Here is a 20,490-nt window from a genome sequence, read left to right on the forward strand (position 1 = left end):
GAGATCTTGATTAAGAAATGCAGTGGTGGTAGCCATTCTTATTTTAGATCAAAAAAACTTCACACCACACATACTATAAAATATATTTAACAGCAAGGATTGTAATGCAGTATGGTATTATTCGATATCATGTAAAATTATAAACTACCCAATTTGATAACTAGTTGTCCTTTCTGTGGTACTCCGTACCCCTACGGGTTTTGGTGGAAATTAGAGGTACTCATCTCAGGCAGCCATTAAGTCTGTCAGTGGTTTGTTTTGAATTTGTTGATATGTACCTTGGAAGGTTGCTCCTCAACATTGTTGAAAGACACTATAAACTGCGTATTTTCCATGAATGTCTTTAAACGCTGCTCCTTGTCCATGGTGACCTTGTACTTAAAGTAGCTCGAAATGAGCCAACCATTGCTTGTGCCTCTTAGACAAGGGCGACACATGAAGGGTGCAGGACACATGGCTTGAGAAACCCAAAGCCAAAATGAGTAATCAAAGCTTTGGTTTGATAAGTACAATCGAAAGAAAATAAAACATAAATTAAAAGTAAAGAGAACATGAGATGATATTTATGTGGTTTGGCGAGATTGTCTACGTTTGCAAAATTGCAAACAAAGATGAGATCCTTTCACTAATTTAGTGAACATCGGGGTTACAATATCTTAATCTCAATTTCTTTTAGAAAACTAGAAAAATAATTAGTGGAAAATCCTACAACATGTTGGTTATAAGTTTATTGTGTGTATAAAGAAGAAATTTCCCATAGGACAAAAATTACAAAATTGAATGAAAAAAAAAATAGCCCCAAAAAAATTGGGATCACGAAAGTGAGCCATCCATGGCTAGAGCTGCAGAATCTACTACTTGGTGTACAATCCATTATGCCAATACAAAGCCCCCTTCATGAGAAGACAATCTACAAACATAACAGGTCTAGTGACATATTGCATTGCGTCGTGTTGTAGATGGACATTCAATAACAAAAGATGTGGTTTTGGACAGATTGTGGAGTCGAGGAGCAGGATTCGTTTAACTGTCCCCAAATCTTTCGATTACGTCTTTGATGAATGATGGAGATGGACATCCATGCTCCTTGACGTGCTGGGTGAATTATACATGATTTAGATGGCCATGATTGGTTATGTGTATGTTGGTCTTTTACTATAACATTCTATACTATTTTAATAAAATGTTTTTGTCTTTCCTCATCTTTGGAACATATTAAACTAGTTATATTATTTAGGATTTTTCTTGTTCCCATCATCCTAAATAATTCCTATTAGTCCTTAATGTTGTCTTGTCGAAAAATATAAGGTAAATAATTTTTGTTTATGTAAATGGGCATTCAGGGATTGTTTTGTAGACCGACTATGAATTGGACTACAAGCTCTTCTTCCAATTTTATTTTTATTGAATACTAAGATTTTCGAAATATAATGTGAGTCATCTTGGATCTCAGACGAGTCAATGTGATGGACGATTCACATTGAGTCTCTGACTCGGTTACCTCCATGACCGATTTGTCTTGGTCTTGGATGAATTTTTTAAAACCATGCTTTGCTTACTGGGGTGGAATGAAACCTCACAATCAGCAGGCCAAAAAGTATCAATTTTTTTTGGGCAAGTCTTTCTACAAGGGCCATATAAGAAGGAGAAAGGATGACAAGATATGAAAGAGACAAGGAAAGCGAAATGATGCCATAATTTAATAGTTGGTCTCATGAAAGAAACAAATGCAATTATAGAATTAATAGAAAAGAATGTCGGGGCAGAGGAGAAGCAACGTACACGAAACCAGGCTTCACTTTAATGGCCACACTACGTATGCAAAAGGTCTCTATCAAGTAAAATCTGTGTCTATATAAACTCCACTTCTCCAAAACATTTGAGTATACCCCCAAACAATAACAGTATCATTCCCCAAGAAACAATCTCGACTAAAATGGCCTCGACACGTCAATCACAATACATTTGTGTAGCCTTCTTCATTCTGGGTGTTTGGGCTTCTCAATCTGTAGCCCGCACACTCCAAGAGGCATCCATGTCCGAAAGGCATGAGCAATGGATGGTTCATTATGGGCGCATTTACAAGGATGACATGGAAAAGGAGATGCGCTTCAAGATATTCAAGGACAATGTGAAATTCATAGACACCTTTAACAACGCTGGGGAGCGATCCTACAAGCTAGGTGTCAATGAATTTGCAGACCAAACCCATGAAGAATTTAAGGAGTCACGTAATGGATATAAGATGTCTTACAAACCGAGATCATCAACGACTAAGTCCTTCAGATATGAAAATGTGAGTGCTGTGCCATCTACTATGGACTGGAGAAAGAAAGGAGCTGTTACTCCTGTCAAAGATCAAGGCCAATGTGGTAAGCACCAACATATACTTACTATGTACCTTGACATATACTTGACATCAGTACCTCTACTTTCTCTAATTATTTTGTATGTTATCATATAAATGTTTCAAACGCATAGGATGTTGTTGGGCATTCTCGGCTGTGGCGGCTATGGAAGGTATTACCCAGCTCACTACGGGTAAGTTGATCTCCTTATCTGAGCAAGAGCTAGTGGACTGTGATACAAGCGGTATGGATCAAGGATGTGAGGGTGGTCTAATGGACGATGCCTTTGATTTTATCAAACAGAATCAAGGCCTAACCACCGAAACTAACTATCCATACAAGGGAGTCGATGGAACTTGCAACTCCAAGAAAGAAAACACCCATGCTGCTAAGATCAATGGTTATGAAGATGTGCCAGCCAACAGCGAGAAAGCACTACTGAAAGCTGTTGCCAACCAACCAGTTTCAGTTGCTATTGATGCAGGTGAATCTGACTTCCAATTCTACAAAAGTGGCATATTCACAGGAGAATGTGGCACTGAACTAGACCATGGTGTTACTGCAGTGGGTTATGGGACGAGTAGTGATGGGACCAAGTATTGGTTGGTCAAGAACTCATGGGGCACTACATGGGGTGAAGAGGGATACATTAGAATGCAACGAGATATCAATGCCCCAGAAGGTCTTTGTGGTATTGCCATGGAAGCTTCTTACCCAACTGCGTAAAAAAAATACAAGATACTAAAATATAATTAGAAAAAAGGCGATTGTGTGGTCATGACATCATCAGGGACTTAGGGTGTTTATAGGATTCTTAAAAGGATTCCCACTTCCATGTAATATGGTGTTTATAGTACACCCACTTTCCCTTGTAATATGTGTATGGGTATTGCCATTAAAGTTCATAGTAGTTCCATTTTGTTATGTTTTTGCGTTATCATCTTTTGGAGTTACTTTTTTTTTATTATAGCAAATTTGGTATTTTTGGAATTAAAAGGACTGGTTACGGTTTGGGTAATTGCCACACACTGATACTTGAGTTCTATAATTCAATTCGTAATCCCTGACTCAACTTGCAACTTAGGACTAGGATGATATGAAGAAAAAATGAGGATTTATTTAATTGATTAATCATTTATCTTTAACTGAAACGAAACTCTCTTCGACTGACTTGAATGACCTAATTTTGATAGATTGATTTTGTCTTACTAGAAAAGTCATTACTAATTTTAAATCCTGGTGTTTTGATGAATGACAAGTTCTCCGAAAAAGGATTCACTGACATATCAAGGAAAAAATATAATGAGGACTTTTTTTCTAAAAAAATTACAATTAAAATAACGATACAAGTATTTGTAAAAATGAGAACATCATCTTTTTTTAACACTAAGGATTGTAATGCAGCATCAGCATGGTATTATTCAATACTGAGGGTGTAAACAAGTAGAGTTCTTTTTAGGACTGACAATATTGGATTGTATTGTAATCAATCTGAACTGATCGATTAAATTGGATCAGGTTTGGGTTTGATCTTATAACTTACTGATCCATCTTTATTTGGTCTCAACATCTGGTCCAAATCTGATATGATTGCAAGAATATTGGTTGTTCCCCAAGGGTGCAGGACACATAGCTTGAGAAAGCCAAAATGAGTTATCAAAGCTTTGGTTTGCCAAGTACAATCAAAAGACTCTTTGTTCAGCAGTGGTGGAATTACAGATGCAAGATTTCGATGAAATTACACTCAATCTTTCGGTTCATTAAGAATATTTCATCCAAATGTTACGGCATTGTAGAAAAATAGGTGGAAAAATAAATGAAAATATAACACAAATTAAAAGTAAAGAGAACACGAAATGGTATTTATGTGGTTTGGCAAGATTGTCTACGTTTGCGAAATTGCAAACAGGTCAGGGAGAGATCTCTGTAAATAATAGGGGGGCAACACACAAAAGGTATGTTCTGATTCTGGGAATGGGGGGAAACTGTGCTTATTTTTATCAAGATCAGAGGTGCATATCCTGAGGTAGCACGAGAAATTGCATCTACAATGGCCATAATTGGTTACATATACATCGCTCTTCTACTATAACATTCTATACTATTTTAATCAAAATGTTTTTGTCCTTCCCATCTTTGGAACATATTAAACTAATTAGTTACATAGGTAGTTATTGAATATTATTTAGGATTTTCTTGTTCCCATCATCCTAAATCATTCTTAATTATTACTCCTTAATGTTGTCTTTGGCTAAAAATTTAGTTTTAAGGTAAAAATAATTTTTAGTTATGTAAATGGGCATTCTGTGGTTGTTTTTATAGACAGACAAGGAATTGGACTACAAGTTATTCTTCCAATTTTGTTTTTATTGACTACTTAGATTTTCGAAACATAATACGAGTCATCTTAGATCTCAGTCGAGTCAGAGTCTCTGACTCGGTTGCCTCTATGACGGATTCGTCTTGATCTTGGATGAATTTTTTAAAACCATGCTTTGCTCACTGAGGTCAAATGAAAACTTACAATCAGCCGGCCAGAAAGTATCATTTTTTATTATTTTGGAAGGCTTTCTTCAAGGACCATGTAAAAAAAAGGAGAAAAGGATGACAAGATGTGGAAGAGATAAGGAAAGCCAAGTGATGCCTAATAGTTGGTCTAATGAAACAAACAGATACAATTATAGAATTAGTAGAGCAGAATGTTGAGGCAGAGGAGGAGCAACGTCCATGAAACCTGGCTTCACTTTAACGGCCACACTACGTATGCCGAAGGTTTCTATCAAGAAAAATCTGTGTCCATATAAACTCAACTCCTCTAAAACATTTGAGTATCCATTCAAACCATAACAATAACATTCCTCAAGAAACAATCTCCACTAAATATGGCCTCGACACGTCAATCCCAATACATTTGTGTAGCCTTCTTCATTCTTGGTGTTTGGGCATCTCAAGCCATAGCCCGCACACTCCAAGAGGCGTCGATGTCTGAAAGGCATGAACAGTGGATGGTTCGTTATGGACGCATTTACGAGGATGCCTCAGAGAAGGAGAAGCGCTTCAAGATATTCAAGGACAATGTGAACTTCATAGACACTTTTAACAATGCTGGGGATCGATCCTACAACCTAGGTGTCAATGAATTTGCGGACCAAACCAATGAAGAATTTAGGGCGTCACATAATGGATATAAGATGTCTTACAAACCAACATCATCAGCGACAAAGTCCTTCAAATATGAAAATGTGACTGCAGTGCCATCTACTATGGACTGGAGAAAGAAAGGAGCTGTTACTCCCATCAAAGATCAAGGCCAATGTGGTAGGCATATGTACCTAACTCTTGTCTAGTAAAATGGTTCACATATTTCACTTCCACATATAGTTGACATCCATTCCTCCACTTTTTTCTAATTTTGCTATATGTTTTTGTATAAATGTTTCGAACAAATAGGATGTTGTTGGGCGTTCTCAGCTGTGGCGGCTATGGAAGGCATTACCCAACTCACAACCAGTAAGTTGATCTCCCTGTCTGAACAAGAGCTAGTCGACTGTGATACAAGTGGTATGGATCAAGGTTGTGAGGGTGGCCTCATGGATGATGCCTTTGATTTCATCAAACAAAATCAAGGCCTAACCACTGAAACTAACTACCCATACAAGGGAGTTGATGGAACTTGCAACTCTAAGAAAGAAAACACCCATGCAGCTAAGATCAATGGTTATGAAGATGTGCCAGCCAACAGTGAGAATGCACTACTGAAAGCTGTCGCCAACCAACCAGTTTCAGTTGCTATTGACGCCGGTGAATCTGACTTCCAATTCTACAAAAGTGGCATATTCACAGGAGAATGTGGCACTGAACTAGACCATGGTGTTACTGCAGTGGGCTATGGGACGAGTAGTGATGGGACCAAGTATTGGTTGGTCAAGAACTCATGGGGCACTACATGGGGTGAAGAGGGATACATTAGAATGCAACGAGATATCGATGCCCCAGAAGGCCTTTGTGGCATTGCTATGGAAGCCTCTTACCCAACTGCCTAAAAAATACAAAATGGTAAATAATTTGAGAACAAGCCATTGTATGGCCGTGAGATCGTCAATGTGTTTATAGGACTCTTTATAGGATTCCCAGCTCCATGTAATATGGTGTTTATAGGACACCCACTTCCTTGTAATATGTGTGTTGGTATTGCAATTAAAGTGCATAGTTCCTTCTTGCTATGTTCTTGTCTTATCAACTTTTGGAGTGTTTTTTTAGTACCAAATTTCATAGTTATTTGCTCTAGTGGGAAAATATGGTAATTTGTGAAGGAAGAGGAGTAGGTTACGGTTTGGATAACTGTCACATACTGATCCTCGAGATCTGCAACTCGATTCGTGGAATTACATGTGCAAGATTACGTTAAAATTAAACTGAACTGTGGGTTCATCAAGAATACTTCATCTGAGCATTACAGCATTGTAGAAAAATAGATGGAAAAATAGATGATTATTTGGTTTTTCAAGATTGTCTACGTCTGCAGGCAATGGTAAAAACCATGGTTACAATATTTTAATCTCACTTTCTTTTAGAAAACTAAAAAAAAATCCCCAATGGAAAAATCCTAAAACAAGTTGGTTACTAGTTTATGTTCTATATAAATAAGAAATGGCCCATAGGACAAAAGTTCCGAAATTGAGTGAAAAAATAGCCCCAAAAAATTTGGGATCGCGAAATTGAGTCATCCAGGGCTAGAGCTGTAGAATCCACTACTTGGTGTACAACCTGTTATGTCAATACAAAGCTACCTCCATGAGAAGATAATCCACGAACATAACAGGTGTACTGATATATATTACATTGTGTAGTGATGTAGATGGATGTTCAATAGCAAAAGATGTAGTTTGGATTAGTGCTTTGATGAATGCTGGAGATGAACATCCACCTCAATGTGAACAGTGAATTATACATGATTTAAATGGCCATGACTGGCTACTTATATGTTGCTCTTCTACTATAACATTCTATGCTATTTAATCAACCTGCTTTTGTCTTCCCCATCTTTGGAACTTGTTAAACGAATTAATTGAGATTGGCAGTTATTATTATATTATTTAGGATTTTCTTGGTCCCATACTCCCATCAACCTAAATCATTCATATTAGTCCTTAATGTTGTTTTTGGCTAAAAATTTAGTTCAAAGGTAAATAATTTTGGCTTATGCAAATGGGCATTCTGTGGTAGTTTTGTTGATCAACAGTGAATTGGACTACAAGCTCTTCTTCCATACTTTTTAAAATTGGTTTCAAATTTTGCTTTACATAGATAATAAATATATAAATTATTTAGAATTGATTATTTTCTATGAAAAAAATCAAAACTAGTTTTCTCAGCCTAGTTTTTATGGACTACGAATTTTTTTGAAATATAATACGAGTGATTTTAGATCTCAGACGAGTCAATGATACGGACGATTCACATTGAGTCTCTCACTAGGTTATCTCCATGGCCAATTCGTCTTGGTCTTGGATAGATTTTTTAAAACCATGCTTTGCTCTCTGGGAGTTAAATGAAAACCCAAGATCAGCCGGCCAGAAGGTATCAAATTTTTTTTTTTTTTGGAAGGCTTTCTTCAAGGACCATATAAAAAGGAGAAAGGAGTAAAATATATGCAAGAGACAAGGAAAACCAAGTGATGCCATAATTTAATAGTTGGCTTCATGAAAGAAACAGATGCAATTGTAGAATTAGCAGAACGGAACGTCGGGGCAGAGGAGGAGCAACGTACACGAAACTAGGATTCACTTTAACGGCCACATTACGCATGCAGCAGGTCTCTATCAAGACAATTTTGTGTCTATATAAACTCAACTTCTCCAAAACATTTGAGTATACCTTCAAACCATAACAGTAACATTCCTCAAGAAACAATCTCTGCTAAAAATGGCCTCAGCATGTCAATCGCAGTACATTTGTGTAGCCTTCTTCATTTTGGGTGTTTGGGCTTCTCAAGCCTTTGCCCGTACACTCCAAGAGGCGTCCATGTCCGAAAGGCACGAACAATGGATGGTTCGTTATGGGCGCATTTATGAGGATGACACAGAGAAGGAGGCCCGCTTCAAGATATTCAAGGACAATGTGAACTACATAGACTCTTTTAACAACGTTGGGGGCCGACCCTACAAGCTAGGTGTCAATGAATTTGCAGACCAAACCAATGAAGAATTTAGGGTGTCACGTAATGGATATAAGATGTCTTACAAACCGAGGTCATCAGCAACAAAGTCCTTCAGATATGAAAATGTGACTGCAGTGCCATCTACTATGGACTGGAGAAAGAAAGGAGCTGTTACTCCTGTCAAAGATCAAGGCCAATGTGGTAAGCGTCAACATATACATACTATATACCTAGACATATACTTGACATCAGTTCCTCTACTTTTTCTAATTTTGTTTTATGTTATTGTATAAATGTTTTGAACATGTAGGATGTTGTTGGGCGTTCTCGGCTGTGGCAGCTATGGAAGGTATTACACAACTCACTACGGGTAAGTTGATCTCCCTTTCTGAGCAAGAGCTAGTAGACTGTGATACAAGTGGTATGGATCAAGGTTGTGAGGGTGGTCTCATGGACGATGCCTTTGACTTCATTGAACAAAATCGAGGCCTAACCACCGAAACTAACTACCCATACAAGGGAGTGATGGAACTTGCAACTCCAAGAAAGAAAACACCCATGCAGCTAAGATCACTGGTTATGAAGATGTGCCAGCAAACAGCGAGAGAGCACTACTGAAAGCTGTCGCCAACCAACCAATTTCAGTTGCTATTGATGCCGGTGAATCTGACTTCCAATTCTACAAAAGTGGCATATTCACAGGAGCATGTGGCACTGAACTAGACCATGGTGTTACTGCAGTGGGTTATGGGACGAGTAGTGATGGGACCAAGTATTGGTTGGTCAAGAACTCATGGGGTACTACATGGGGTGAAGAGGGATACATTAGAATGCAACGAGATATAAATGCCCCAGAAGGTCTTTGTGGCATTGCCATGGAAGCCTCGTACCCAACTGCATAAAAATACGAGATTGTAAAATAATTAGAAAAAGGCAATTGTATGGTTGCGAGTTCATCTGTGTGTTAATATTACTCGCACTTCATTGTAATATGTGTATGGTTATAGCAATTAGGCCCTGCTTGGTATACCACGACAAATCATTTGCATTGTAAATGTTTTGTGATGAACAAATTACTATTGCTTGGTTGTCTGAGCAAAACTCTTGAAAAATCATTTTTGTGTTTGGTTGATATCTTAATATTTGTAATGCAAATATTTCAAAGTGATTTATTGCTAAAATAAAAATTGGAAATAACTTTAAATTATTCGATCTCATTAAAGAAATTATTTAATTTACAAAAGTACACCTAATACTTGCTACATTAACTCTCTATTTTTTTATGACGGGGGGGGGGGGGGGGGGGGGGGGGGGGGGGGGGGGGCTGGATCCGTAAGGCTGACAAGGTGGGTGTGGGTGTGGGTGTGGGGGGGGGGGGGGGGGTAAAGCATCATATCTTGACCAAATCCCCCAAGTACATGCAATACCCTACAAACTACACATATCAGGTAAGTCTCATTTGATAAATCCCTGTGGGTGGCAAACGAAGGGGATTGAATTCAAGATCTCTCCCTTTTTGCGACATTAACTTACATATGCATTTACAAAAATATTCCTATACCTACATATTGGAATTACAAAATATCTATCATCAAAGAAACTATTCAATCTACAAAAATAGTTCCAATAGCTTGTTACAATAACATGTATATAAATTTACTGAAATACACCTATGACGAGGGATATTTTTATTATTACTTTTTTTTTTGAAAAGTATAATGTATTGAGCAAAAGAAGGAGAACTACAAAGAGAGAGGCCGAGAGAGCCTCAAGAACAAACAACAAGCAAAAAGCAGCAAATCAAAGAAAAAAGAAAAAACAAAAACAACATCACTGATTACATAAAGAGTCCCATCTAAAAACAAAATCGTCGAAGGTAGTCCCCGCGAACTCTATATTCTGCTTCGACCAAATGTATAACAGACCCAAAATTTCCAAGAATCTTGCACGAGTGGTACTGCTCTTGTTGTTGAACACTCTGTTGTTTCTCTCGTTCCAGACTCCCCAAGCAATAGCCGAGGGAAGCATAGCCCATAGGATCATTTTTCTAATGTGGAAAGCGTTATTGGTCCATTCAACTAACACCGAAGAAAACTTACGAGGGAGGACCCAGTTCATACTGAACATACCAAGGAAGATTGACCAAATATTATAAGAAAAAGAACAATGGACTAAAGTATGATCAACAGATTCTCCATCACTCAAGCATAATGGACAGCCATTGGGAATGATCCAACCCCGCACAATCAAATTATCCAACGTAAGAATCTTACCAAGGGCGGCCAACCAAACAAAAAAAGATATTTTAGACGGAACTAACCTGGACCAAGTGATTGAGCCCAATAAGGGTCGCTCAGCTTCGAAAGAAAGCCATTTAAAGAAAGACCATTTAAAGGGTCGCTATTTTTATTAAAACATTGATGGGGGTATTTTCATAATTTTATGTGCAAAAGCAAATGTATCTTTGATTAGATGTATTTTGTGAATTCATATACATGTTATTGTAGAAATTATTGAGGTTGATTCTTGTAGTTTAAAATTTTCTATGACAAGGAGTATTTTTGTAATTTCATTATATGAAATATAACTTTGAAGATGTGTATTTTTGTAAATTTCTATGTATATTGTAGTAGCAAGGATTGAGGGTATTTTTGTAATTTCATTAGGTTTTTGATGAGTGATATTTTAGTAATTTTGATTTACACAAGTTGGACTTGGAGCTGAATAATTTTGCAAATGATTTGCTATACTTTTTTTTTTTTTTTTTTACTGCAAACCATTTGTTGAAATTTCTTAAGAATTTAGGTGATCTATGCAAATTTTCGATTCATATCATTTGCATTGTATAACCAAGCACCCATGGAATTGTTTTCAACAAATTATATGCAGTGTACAAAGTAGGGCCTAAAGTGCATAATAGTTCCATATTGTTACGTTCATGCCTTGTCTTCTTTTGAAAAATATGTATTTTGGGAAAGAAAAGAAATGGGTTATGGTAACATTAGATATTAGGGGTGCAACTTGGTTCAGTTTGAGGTCAAATTCAAACCAAACCAATATAGGTTGGTTCCACTAAATAAGAACCAGAGCCAAACCAACTGAAACCGAACTAAAGTCAGTTTGGTTTAGTTCTGTTCTACGGATTGCCAATATTCTATAAACTGTAAATGATATTTTTAATGAAAACAATAAACATATAATAAACATAAAATGTCATACAATAATCACTAATCTTTCCATAAAAATTCATTGGTTTATCCGTAAAAATCACTAACATATGGCCTAACTCCTAAAATAATTTATAATAATTATTATATACACATATATTTATTTAATGCATAAGGGTTCGGTTCTATACAAGATTGATCCAAGAACCGAACCAAATTGATTGGTTCTCCATTTTCGTAACTTGGAACCGAACCACAATTTGATCCAAACCATCCCAAAGCTATTGGTTTGATTCGGTTCTCGGTTTGAACTGGACCCCTATTAGATATATGAGGCAAGAATACGCAGAAATTGAACTCAACCCTTGGGGTCATCAAGAATATTTCATCTGAATGTTATGACATTGTAGAAAAATAGGTTGAGAAATGGATGATAACTAACATTAAAAACTAAAATAGAAATTAAAAGTAAAGAGAACACGACATGGTCTTCGCATGGTTTGGCAAGATTTTCTACGTTTGCATAGGCAATGATGAGATACTTTCACTACTTTCGGGAAATTCACGTTTACAAACTTTTAATCTCACTTTCTTTTAGAAAACTAAAAAGTATACAATGGAAAATCCCAAAATTTGTTGGTTGCATGTTTATTGTCTGTAGATGGGTGGTTATTGTATTTTATTTAGGATTTTCTTAGTCCCAACATCCTAAATCATTCATGGGTTTTGTTAGCATGTGCTCTAAGGGCACATATTATAATGCATTAAATACACCTTGTAACTTCAATTTTCCTACCAAAGATGCCCTTAATTTTTTTTCTATAAAAAAATACTCTCAAATGCTTGTTTCCCAAGTGTATTGAATGCGTTTTAACGTGTGTCCTAAGCGTACACTTTAACAAGACTCATCTTAGATCTCAGACTAGTCAATGTGATGTACGGTTCAGTCTCACTCGGCCAACTCCATGACCGATTCATCATGGTCGAATTTTTAAAACCATATTTTGCTCACTGGGTGTTTGAATGAAAACCCAAGATTAACCGGCCAGAAAGTATCATTTCTTTTGGAAGGCTTTCTTCAACTACCATATAAAAAAGGAGAAACAATGACAAGATATGCAAGAGACAAGGTCAGCCAAGTGATGCCATAATTTAATAGTTATTCTCATGAAAGAAACATATGCAATTATAGAATAAGTAGAACGGAACGTCGAGGCAGAGGAGGAGCAACGTACACGAAACTAGGATTCACTTTAACGGCCATATTACGCATGCAGCAGGTCTCTATCAAGACAATTTTGTGTCTATATAAACTCAACTTCTCCAAAACATTTGAGTATACCTTCAAACCATAACAGTAACATTCCTCAAGAAACAATCTCTGCTAAAAATGGCCTCAGCATGTCAATCGCAGTACATTTGTATAGCCTTCTTCATTTTGGGTGTTTGGGCTTCTCAAGCCATTGCCCGTACACTCCAAGAGGCATCCATGTCCGAAAGGCACGAACAATGGATGGTTCGTTACGGGCGCGTTTATGAGGATGACACAGAGAAAGAGGTGCGCTTCAAGATATTCAAGAACAATGTGAACTACATAGACTCTTTTAACAACGTTGGGGGCCGACCCTACAAGCTAGGTGTCAATGAATTTGCAGACCAAACCAATGAAGAATTTAGGGTGTCACGTAATGGATATAAGATGTCTTACAAACCGAGGTCATCAGCAACAAAGTCCTTCAGATATGAAAATGTGACTGCAGTGCCATCTACAATGGACTGGAGAAAGAAAGGAGCTGTTACTCCTGTCAAAGATCAAGGCCAATGTGGTAAGCATCAACATATACATACTATATACCTAGACATATACTTGACATCAGTTCCTCTACTTTTTCTAATTTTGTTTTATGTTATTGTATAATGTTTCGAACATGTAGGATGTTGTTGGGCGTTCTCGGCTGTGGCAGCTATGGAAGGTATTACACAACTCACTACAGGTAAGTTGATCTCCCTTTCTGAGCAAGAGCTAGTAGACTGTGATACAAGTGGTATGGATCAAGGTTGTGAGGGTGGCCTCATGGACGATGCCTTTGACTTCATTGAACAAAATCGAGGCCTAACCACCGAAACTAACTACCCATACAAGGGAGTGGATGGAACTTGCAACTCCAAGAAAGAAAACACCCATGCAGCTAAGATCACTGGTTATGAAGATGTGCCAGCAAACAGCGAGAAAGCACTACTGAAAGCTGTCGCCAACCAACCAATTTCAGTTGCTATTGACGCCAGTGAATCTGACTTCCAATTCTACAAAAGTGGTATATTCACAGGAGAATGTGGCACTGAACTAGACCATGGTGTTACTGCAGTGGGCTATGGGACGAGTAAAGATGGAACCAAGTATTGGTTGGTCAAGAACTCATGGGGCACTACATGGGGTGAAGAGGGATACATTAGAATGCAACGGGATATCGATGCCCCAGAAGGCCTTTGTGGCATTGCTATGGAAGCCTCGTACCCAACTGCATAAAAATACAAGATTGTAAAATAATTAGAAAAAGGCAATTGTATGGTTGCGAGTTCATCTGTGTGTTAATATTACTTGCACTTTGTTGTAATATGTGTATGGGTATTGCAATTAAGCCCTGCTTGGTATACCACTACAAATCATTTGCATTGTAAATGTTTTGTGATGAAAAAATTACTATTGCTTGGTTGTCATCGCAAAACTCCTGAAAAATCATTTTTGTGTTTGGTTGATACCTTGATATTTGTGATGCAAATATTTCAAAGTGATTTATTGCTAAAATAAAAAATGGAAATAACTTTAAATTATTTGATCTCATTAAAGAAATTATTTAATTTACAAAAGTACCCCTAATACTTGCTACATTAACTCTCTTTTTTTATTTTTTATGATGGGGGTGGCTGCAGGATCTGTAAGCCTGACAGGGGGGGGGGGGTGCGGTTGGCCTCTTAGAACACCATATCTTGCCAAAAGTACATGCAATACCGTACAAACTACACTTATTAGGTAAGCCTCACTTGATAAATCCTTATGGGTGGCTAACGAGGGGGTTTGAACTCAAGATCTCTCTCTTTCTTGTTACATTAACTTACATATGCTTTTACAAATTCCTATACCTAAATATTAGAATTTCAAAATATCTATCATCAAAGAAACTATTCAATCTACAAAAATAGTTCCAATAGCTTGTTACAATAAAATGTATATAAATTTACTGAAATACACCTATGACGAGGGCTATTTTTATTAAAACATTGATGGGGGTATTTTCATAATTTTATGTGCAAAAGTAAATGTATCTTTGATTAGATGTATTTTGTGAATTCATATGCATGTTATTGTAGAAATCATTGAGGTTGATTTTTGTAGTTTATAATTTTCTATGACAAGAGGTATTTTTGTAATTTCATTACGTGAAATCTAACTTTGAAGATGTATATTTTTGTAAATTTCTGTGTATTGTAGTAGCAAGGATTGAGGGTATTTTTGTAAATTCATTAGTTTTTTTTTATAAGTGATATTTTAGTAATTTTGATTTACACAGGTATGACTTGGAGCTGAATAATTTTGCAAATGATTTGCGATACTTTTTTTTTTTTTTTTTATTGCAAACCATTTGCTGAATTTTCTTAAGAATTTAAGTGATTTATGCAAATTTTTGAGTCAAATCATTTGCATTGTGTTAGATTATATTATTTATTTATTTACTTGTTTCCTATTATTTGTAGATATCCTATTATTGGTAGGTTTCCTATTTTCTATATTTTCTAGTGAGTCTATAAAAACACGATTATTATATAATTTCATTATTCAGTTTTTATTAGAATAAAAAGCCCTAGTTTTCTTGATTTTTACATGGTATTAGAGCCACCATCTTATGGATTTTGTTTATCTTGTTCAGAGCCTCGAAACGAATTTTTTTGCGTGCATCCATACAGTCATTTTCGCTACTGTTCGCTCGCTTCCTCACGTCTTGATTGGATTCTGATTTAATTTCACATATCAATTTGATTTCGTTTATTGTTTGGTGATTATTTGTTAGTCTTCTTTATTTTTTTTTCTCATCATGGTTGGTCGAAAAGATAATTCTCTCCAATTGATTAGTGTGCAATTAGATGTAAATTTTTTTTTGTATTGGAGTTATGTTATGAAGAATTTTTTGCGGGACAAATCTAAGTGGAGTTATGTTACGGGTATAAGAATTCAACCTATAAACAATGCTATTGATTATATAGAATCAGTGGATGTTTGGGAGGCTAAAAATTCGAAGATCATCGCTTGGATCAATAATTCTGTTACGCATTCTATAGATACTCAGTTGGCAAAGTATGAGACTGCCAATGAGATTTGAAACCATCTGCCTAGACTATACATGCAGTCTAATTTTGCAAGACAGTATCAGTTGGAGACAGATATTCGTGCTCTTCAGTAGAAGGATATGAATAGTCAAGATTTTTATTTTGCCATATCAAAATTATGGGACTAGTTAGCACTTACAAAATATGCTGAATTGCGAGCATTCCCACCTTACATCGCTCGTGGGTTCATCTAGAATACTTCATTTGAGCATTACAGCATTGTAGAAAAATAGATGGAAAAATCAATGATTATTTGGTTTTTCGAGATTGTCTACGTCTGTAGGCAATGGTGAAAACCATGGTTATAATATTTTAATCTCACTTTCTTTCAGAAAACTAAAAAAATCCCCAATGGAAAAATCCTAAAAAGAGTTCGTTACTAGTTTATGGTCTATATAAATAAGAAATTGCCCCTAGGACAAAAGTTACAAAATTGAGTGAAAAAATAGCCCCAAAAAATTTGGGATCGCAAAATTGAGTCATCCAAGGCTAGAGCTGTAGAATACACTACTTGGTGTACAACCTATTATGTCAATACAAAGCTACTGCCATGAGAAGATAATCCACAAATGTAACAGGTGTACAGATATATTGCATTGTGTAGTGTTGTAGATGGATGTTCAATAACAAAAGATGTAGTTTGGATTAGCGCTTTGACGAATGATGGAGATGGACATCCACCTTGATGTGCTCCGTAAATTATACATGATTATGGCCATGACTGGCTACTTATATGTTGCTCTTCTACCATAACATTCTATGCTATTTAATCAACATGCTTTTGTCTTCCCCATCTTTGGAACTTATTAAATGAATTAGTTGAGATTGGCAGTTATTATTATATTATTTAGGATTTTCTTGGTCCCATACTCCCATCAACCTAAACCATTCATATTAGTCCTTAATGTTGTTAATGGCTAAAAATTTAGTTCAAAGGTAAATAATTTTGGCTTATGCAAATGGGCATTCTCACTACATGAAAACTGGAAAATTCAACAGAAAAAATTGACAGGCCAAGGCCCACGAATTTTAGAAATTGGATTTTGACGATCTAGGATTGTTGAAATTCTTGATGTTCCCAGATTTGACGGATTAAAACTGTCGAATTTCTCTCATCCTTCATTAATTTGATAGTTTTGACCCATCAAAAAAATTTTGACAATGAAAAATTTGACACCAATTCGACCTCTTGGTCCATCAAATTTTATAAAATTTGACAGCCTAGGGGGTCAAATTTGGGTTTTTTTTCACATTGTCTGTGGTAGTTTTGTTGATCGACAGTGAATTGGACTACAAGCTCTTCTTCCATACTTTTTAAAACTGGTTTCAAATTTTGCTTTACATAGATAATAAATATTTAAATTATTAATAATTGATTATTTTCCATGAAAAAAATCAAAACTAGTTTTCTCAGCCAAGTTTTTACGGACTACTAAATTTTTTGAAATATAATACGAGTGATCTTAGATCTCAGACGAGTCAATGATATGAACGATTCACATTGAGTCTCTGACTAGGTTACCTCCATGGCCGACTCGTCTTGGACAGATTTTCTAAAACCATGCTTTGCTCACTGGGAGTTAAATGAAAACCCAAGATCAGCCGGCCAGAAGGTACCATTTTTTTTTTTTTTTGGAAGGCTTTCTTCAAGGACCATATAAAAAGGAGAAAAGAGTAAAATATATGCAAGAGACAAGGAAAGCCAAGTTATGCCATAATTTAATAGTTGGCCTCGTTAAAGAAACAGATGCAATAGTAGAATAAGTAGAAAGGAATGTCAGGGCAGAGAAGGAGCAACGTACACGAAACTAGCTAGGCTTCACTTGAACGGCCACACTACGCAGCAGGTCTCTATCAAGAAAAATCCGTGTCTATATAAACTCAACTTCTCCAAAACATTTGGGTATACCTTCAAACCATAACAGTAACATTCCTCAAGAAACAATCTCTGCTAAAAATGGCCTCGGCACGTCAATCGCAGTACATTTGTGTAGCCTTCTTCATTTTGGGTGTTTGGGCTTCTCAAGCCTTTGCCCGTACACTCCAAGAGGCGTCCATGTCCGAAAGGCACGAACAATGGATGGTTCGTTACGGGCGCGTTTATGAGGATGACACAGAGAAGGAAGTGCGCTTCAAGATATTCAAGGACAATGTGAACTACATAGACTCTTTTAACAACGTTGGGGGCCGACCCTACAAGCTAGGTGTCAATGAATTTGCAGACCAAACCAATGAAGAATTTAGGGTGTCACGTAATGGATATAAGATGTCTTACAAACCAAGGTCGTCAGCAACGAAATCCTTCAGATATGAAAATGTGACTGCAGTGCCATCTACTATGGACTGGAGAAAGAAAGGAGCTGTTACTCCTGTCAAAGATCAAGGCCAATGTGGTAAGCATCAACATATACATACTATATACCTTGACATATACTTGACATCACACTAGGTGAAAATTGAAAAATTCGACAGAAAAATTTGATGGGCAAAGACCCACAAATTTTAGAAACTGAATTTTGATGGTCTAGGACCGTCGAAATTCTTGATGTTCCCAAATTTGATGGCTTAGAGCTGTCGAATTTCTCCCATCCTACATTAATTTGACAGTTTCGGCTTGTCGAAAAATAAAATTTGACAATGAAAAATTCGACCCCTTGGTCTGTCGAATTTTATGAAATTTGACGGCCCAGGGCCGTCAAATTAATTTGGGCTTTTTTCACATTGTGTCAGTTCCTCTACTTTTTCTAATTTTGTTTTATGTTATTGTATAAATGTTTCGAACACGTAGGATGTTGTTGGGCGTTCTCTGCTGTGGCAGCTATGGAAGGTATTACACAACTCACTACGGGTAAGTTGATCTCCCTTTCTGAGCAAGAGCTAGTAGACTGTGATACAAGTGGTATGGATCAAGGTTGTGAGGGTGGTCTCATGGACGATGCCTTTGACTTCATTGAACAAAATCGAGGCCTAACCACCGAAACTAACTATCCATACAAGGGAGTTGATGGAACTTGCAACTCCAAGAAAGAAAACACCCATGCAGCTAAGATCACAGGTTATGAAGATGTGCCAGCAAACAGCGAGAAAGCATTACTGAAAGCTGTCGCCAACCAACCAATTTCAGTTGCTATTGATGCCGGTGAATCTGACTTCCAATTCTACAAAAGTGGCATATTTACAGGAGAATGTGGCACTGAACTGGACCATGGTGTTACTGCAGTGGGCTATGGGACAGGTAGTGATGGAACCAAGTATTGGTTGGTCAAGAACTCATGGGGCACTACATGGGGTGAAGAGGGATACATTAGAATGCAACGGGATATTGATGCCCCAGAAGGCCTTTGTGGTATTGCTATGGAAGCCTCCTACCCAACCGCTTAAAAATACAAGATTGTAAATAATTAGAAAACAGAAGGTTATATGGCTTCTAGATCATCAGGGTGTTTATAGGAATCTTTATAGGACTCCCATTTCCATGTAATATGGTGTTTATAGTACACCCACTTATAATATGTGTATGGGTATTTCAAGTAAAGTGCATAGTAGTTCTATCTTGTTATGTTCTTGCCTTGTTGCCATCTTTTGGAGTTATTTTTTTACCAAATTTTGCAGTTACCTCTATCACACCAATCCTTGAGATTCACAACATGATTCGTGATCCATGATGAGACTTGGACTCAAGACTCGGGTGAGATAAGCAAATATGACGATTTACTTAAAAATAGTCCGGTTTTTCTCTCAAAATCAGAGAGAAAAGAAATGCTCATGACTAATAAGAATACTAAAAATTACAGCTGTACCATTTTTTCTCTCCAAACTTAAGTTTTTCTATTGTTAAATCAAACAAGATGGAAAGATATTGTATTTCTTCTCTCTTTCTTTTCGTTTCTTTTCTTTTAGTAATGAGTTTGTTTTTCTCTTTATTTCTCTCAACCCAAACAAAGTGTGAATGATGTAACTAGGATAGATTGATTTTATCTTACTAGAAAAGACATAACTTGATAATTTTAATTGGGTTTCGATGAATCACAATATCCTAGAAAGAGGATTCACAAAAATTTGAGGAAAATAATAATAAGAGCCTTTTTTTCCAAAAAAAAAAAATTACAATTAAAATAAAGACACAAATGGACAACAGATTCTGAAATTTCAGGAAGCTGGCTAACCAACTCATGATTTAGGATTTTTATAAAAATGAATATCTAGTCAAATTTTATATCCCTGAAATTCTTATTAAAGTCCATTCATGGAAAATATAATAAAAATTCTGTACGAGATATTTCCCTCCTATATAAAGTGAGGAAACTGGTGAAATAGGACAGATTTGTAGGCAAATTATTCATCTTATCTGAAAATTCATAATGATATAAAATCAATCAAAACGGGTAGAACAAAATTATTCATCTTATCTCAATTAGTGGACTGATCGATT

General features: G+C 36.5%; 4 protein-coding genes and 1 pseudogene across 4 annotated transcripts; all 5 read left to right on the forward strand.

Moving 5' to 3' along the window:
• Positions 1–1,902: 1,902 nt before the first annotated feature.
• On the forward strand, positions 1,903–3,248 carry LOC147390494 (senescence-specific cysteine protease SAG39-like). The gene is made up of 2 exons (XM_086458668.1): positions 1,903–2,372; positions 2,482–3,248. The coding sequence occupies exons 1-2, from the start codon at positions 1,937–1,939 to the stop codon at positions 3,072–3,074; spliced, it is 1,029 nt and encodes a 342-aa protein (XP_086314794.1). The 5' UTR covers positions 1,903–1,936; the 3' UTR covers positions 3,075–3,248.
• Positions 3,249–5,230: 1,982 nt separating this feature from the next.
• LOC147390495 (senescence-specific cysteine protease SAG39-like) lies at positions 5,231–6,391 on the forward strand. The gene is made up of 2 exons (XM_086459642.1): positions 5,231–5,666; positions 5,799–6,391. Exons 1-2 carry the CDS (start codon positions 5,231–5,233, stop codon positions 6,389–6,391), a joined length of 1,029 nt encoding a protein of 342 aa, XP_086315768.1.
• Positions 6,392–8,273: 1,882 nt separating this feature from the next.
• Positions 8,274–9,410, forward strand: LOC147390496 (senescence-specific cysteine protease SAG39-like; annotated as a pseudogene).
• Positions 9,411–13,065: 3,655 nt separating this feature from the next.
• LOC147390497 (senescence-specific cysteine protease SAG39-like) lies at positions 13,066–14,202 on the forward strand. Its single transcript, XM_086459646.1, has 2 exons — positions 13,066–13,501; positions 13,610–14,202. The coding sequence occupies exons 1-2, from the start codon at positions 13,066–13,068 to the stop codon at positions 14,200–14,202; spliced, it is 1,029 nt and encodes a 342-aa protein (XP_086315772.1).
• A 3,813-nt stretch (positions 14,203–18,015) lies between these two features.
• LOC147390498 (senescence-specific cysteine protease SAG39-like) lies at positions 18,016–19,439 on the forward strand. The gene is made up of 2 exons (XM_086459371.1): positions 18,016–18,451; positions 18,847–19,439. The coding sequence occupies exons 1-2, from the start codon at positions 18,016–18,018 to the stop codon at positions 19,437–19,439; spliced, it is 1,029 nt and encodes a 342-aa protein (XP_086315497.1).
• The last annotated feature ends 1,051 nt before the right edge of the window (positions 19,440–20,490 follow it).

Source organism: Akebia trifoliata, chromosome 11 (assembly GCF_017979445.1).
Source record: "Akebia trifoliata isolate Shusen 1 chromosome 11, ASM1797944v1, whole genome shotgun sequence".
NCBI lineage: Eukaryota > Viridiplantae > Streptophyta > Magnoliopsida > Ranunculales > Lardizabalaceae > Akebia > Akebia trifoliata.

What these genes read in the sequence shown, in the direction of transcription:
- LOC147390494 (XM_086458668.1), top strand. Translation starts at nt 1,937, where the DNA reads ATGGCCTCGACACGTCAATCACAATACATTTGTGTAGCCTTCTTCATT. An exon ending in CAAAGATCAAGGCCAATGTG is followed by an intron (nt 2,373 to 2,481) that starts GTAAGCACCAAC and finishes TCAAACGCATAG; the next exon opens with GATGTTGTTGGGCATTCTCG.
- LOC147390495 (XM_086459642.1), top strand. Translation starts at nt 5,231, where the DNA reads ATGGCCTCGACACGTCAATCCCAATACATTTGTGTAGCCTTCTTCATT. An exon ending in CAAAGATCAAGGCCAATGTG is followed by an intron (nt 5,667 to 5,798) that starts GTAGGCATATGT and finishes TCGAACAAATAG; the next exon opens with GATGTTGTTGGGCGTTCTCA.
- LOC147390497 (XM_086459646.1), top strand. Translation starts at nt 13,066, where the DNA reads ATGGCCTCAGCATGTCAATCGCAGTACATTTGTATAGCCTTCTTCATT. An exon ending in CAAAGATCAAGGCCAATGTG is followed by an intron (nt 13,502 to 13,609) that starts GTAAGCATCAAC and finishes TCGAACATGTAG; the next exon opens with GATGTTGTTGGGCGTTCTCG.
- LOC147390498 (XM_086459371.1), top strand. Translation starts at nt 18,016, where the DNA reads ATGGCCTCGGCACGTCAATCGCAGTACATTTGTGTAGCCTTCTTCATT. An exon ending in CAAAGATCAAGGCCAATGTG is followed by an intron (nt 18,452 to 18,846) that starts GTAAGCATCAAC and finishes TCGAACACGTAG; the next exon opens with GATGTTGTTGGGCGTTCTCT.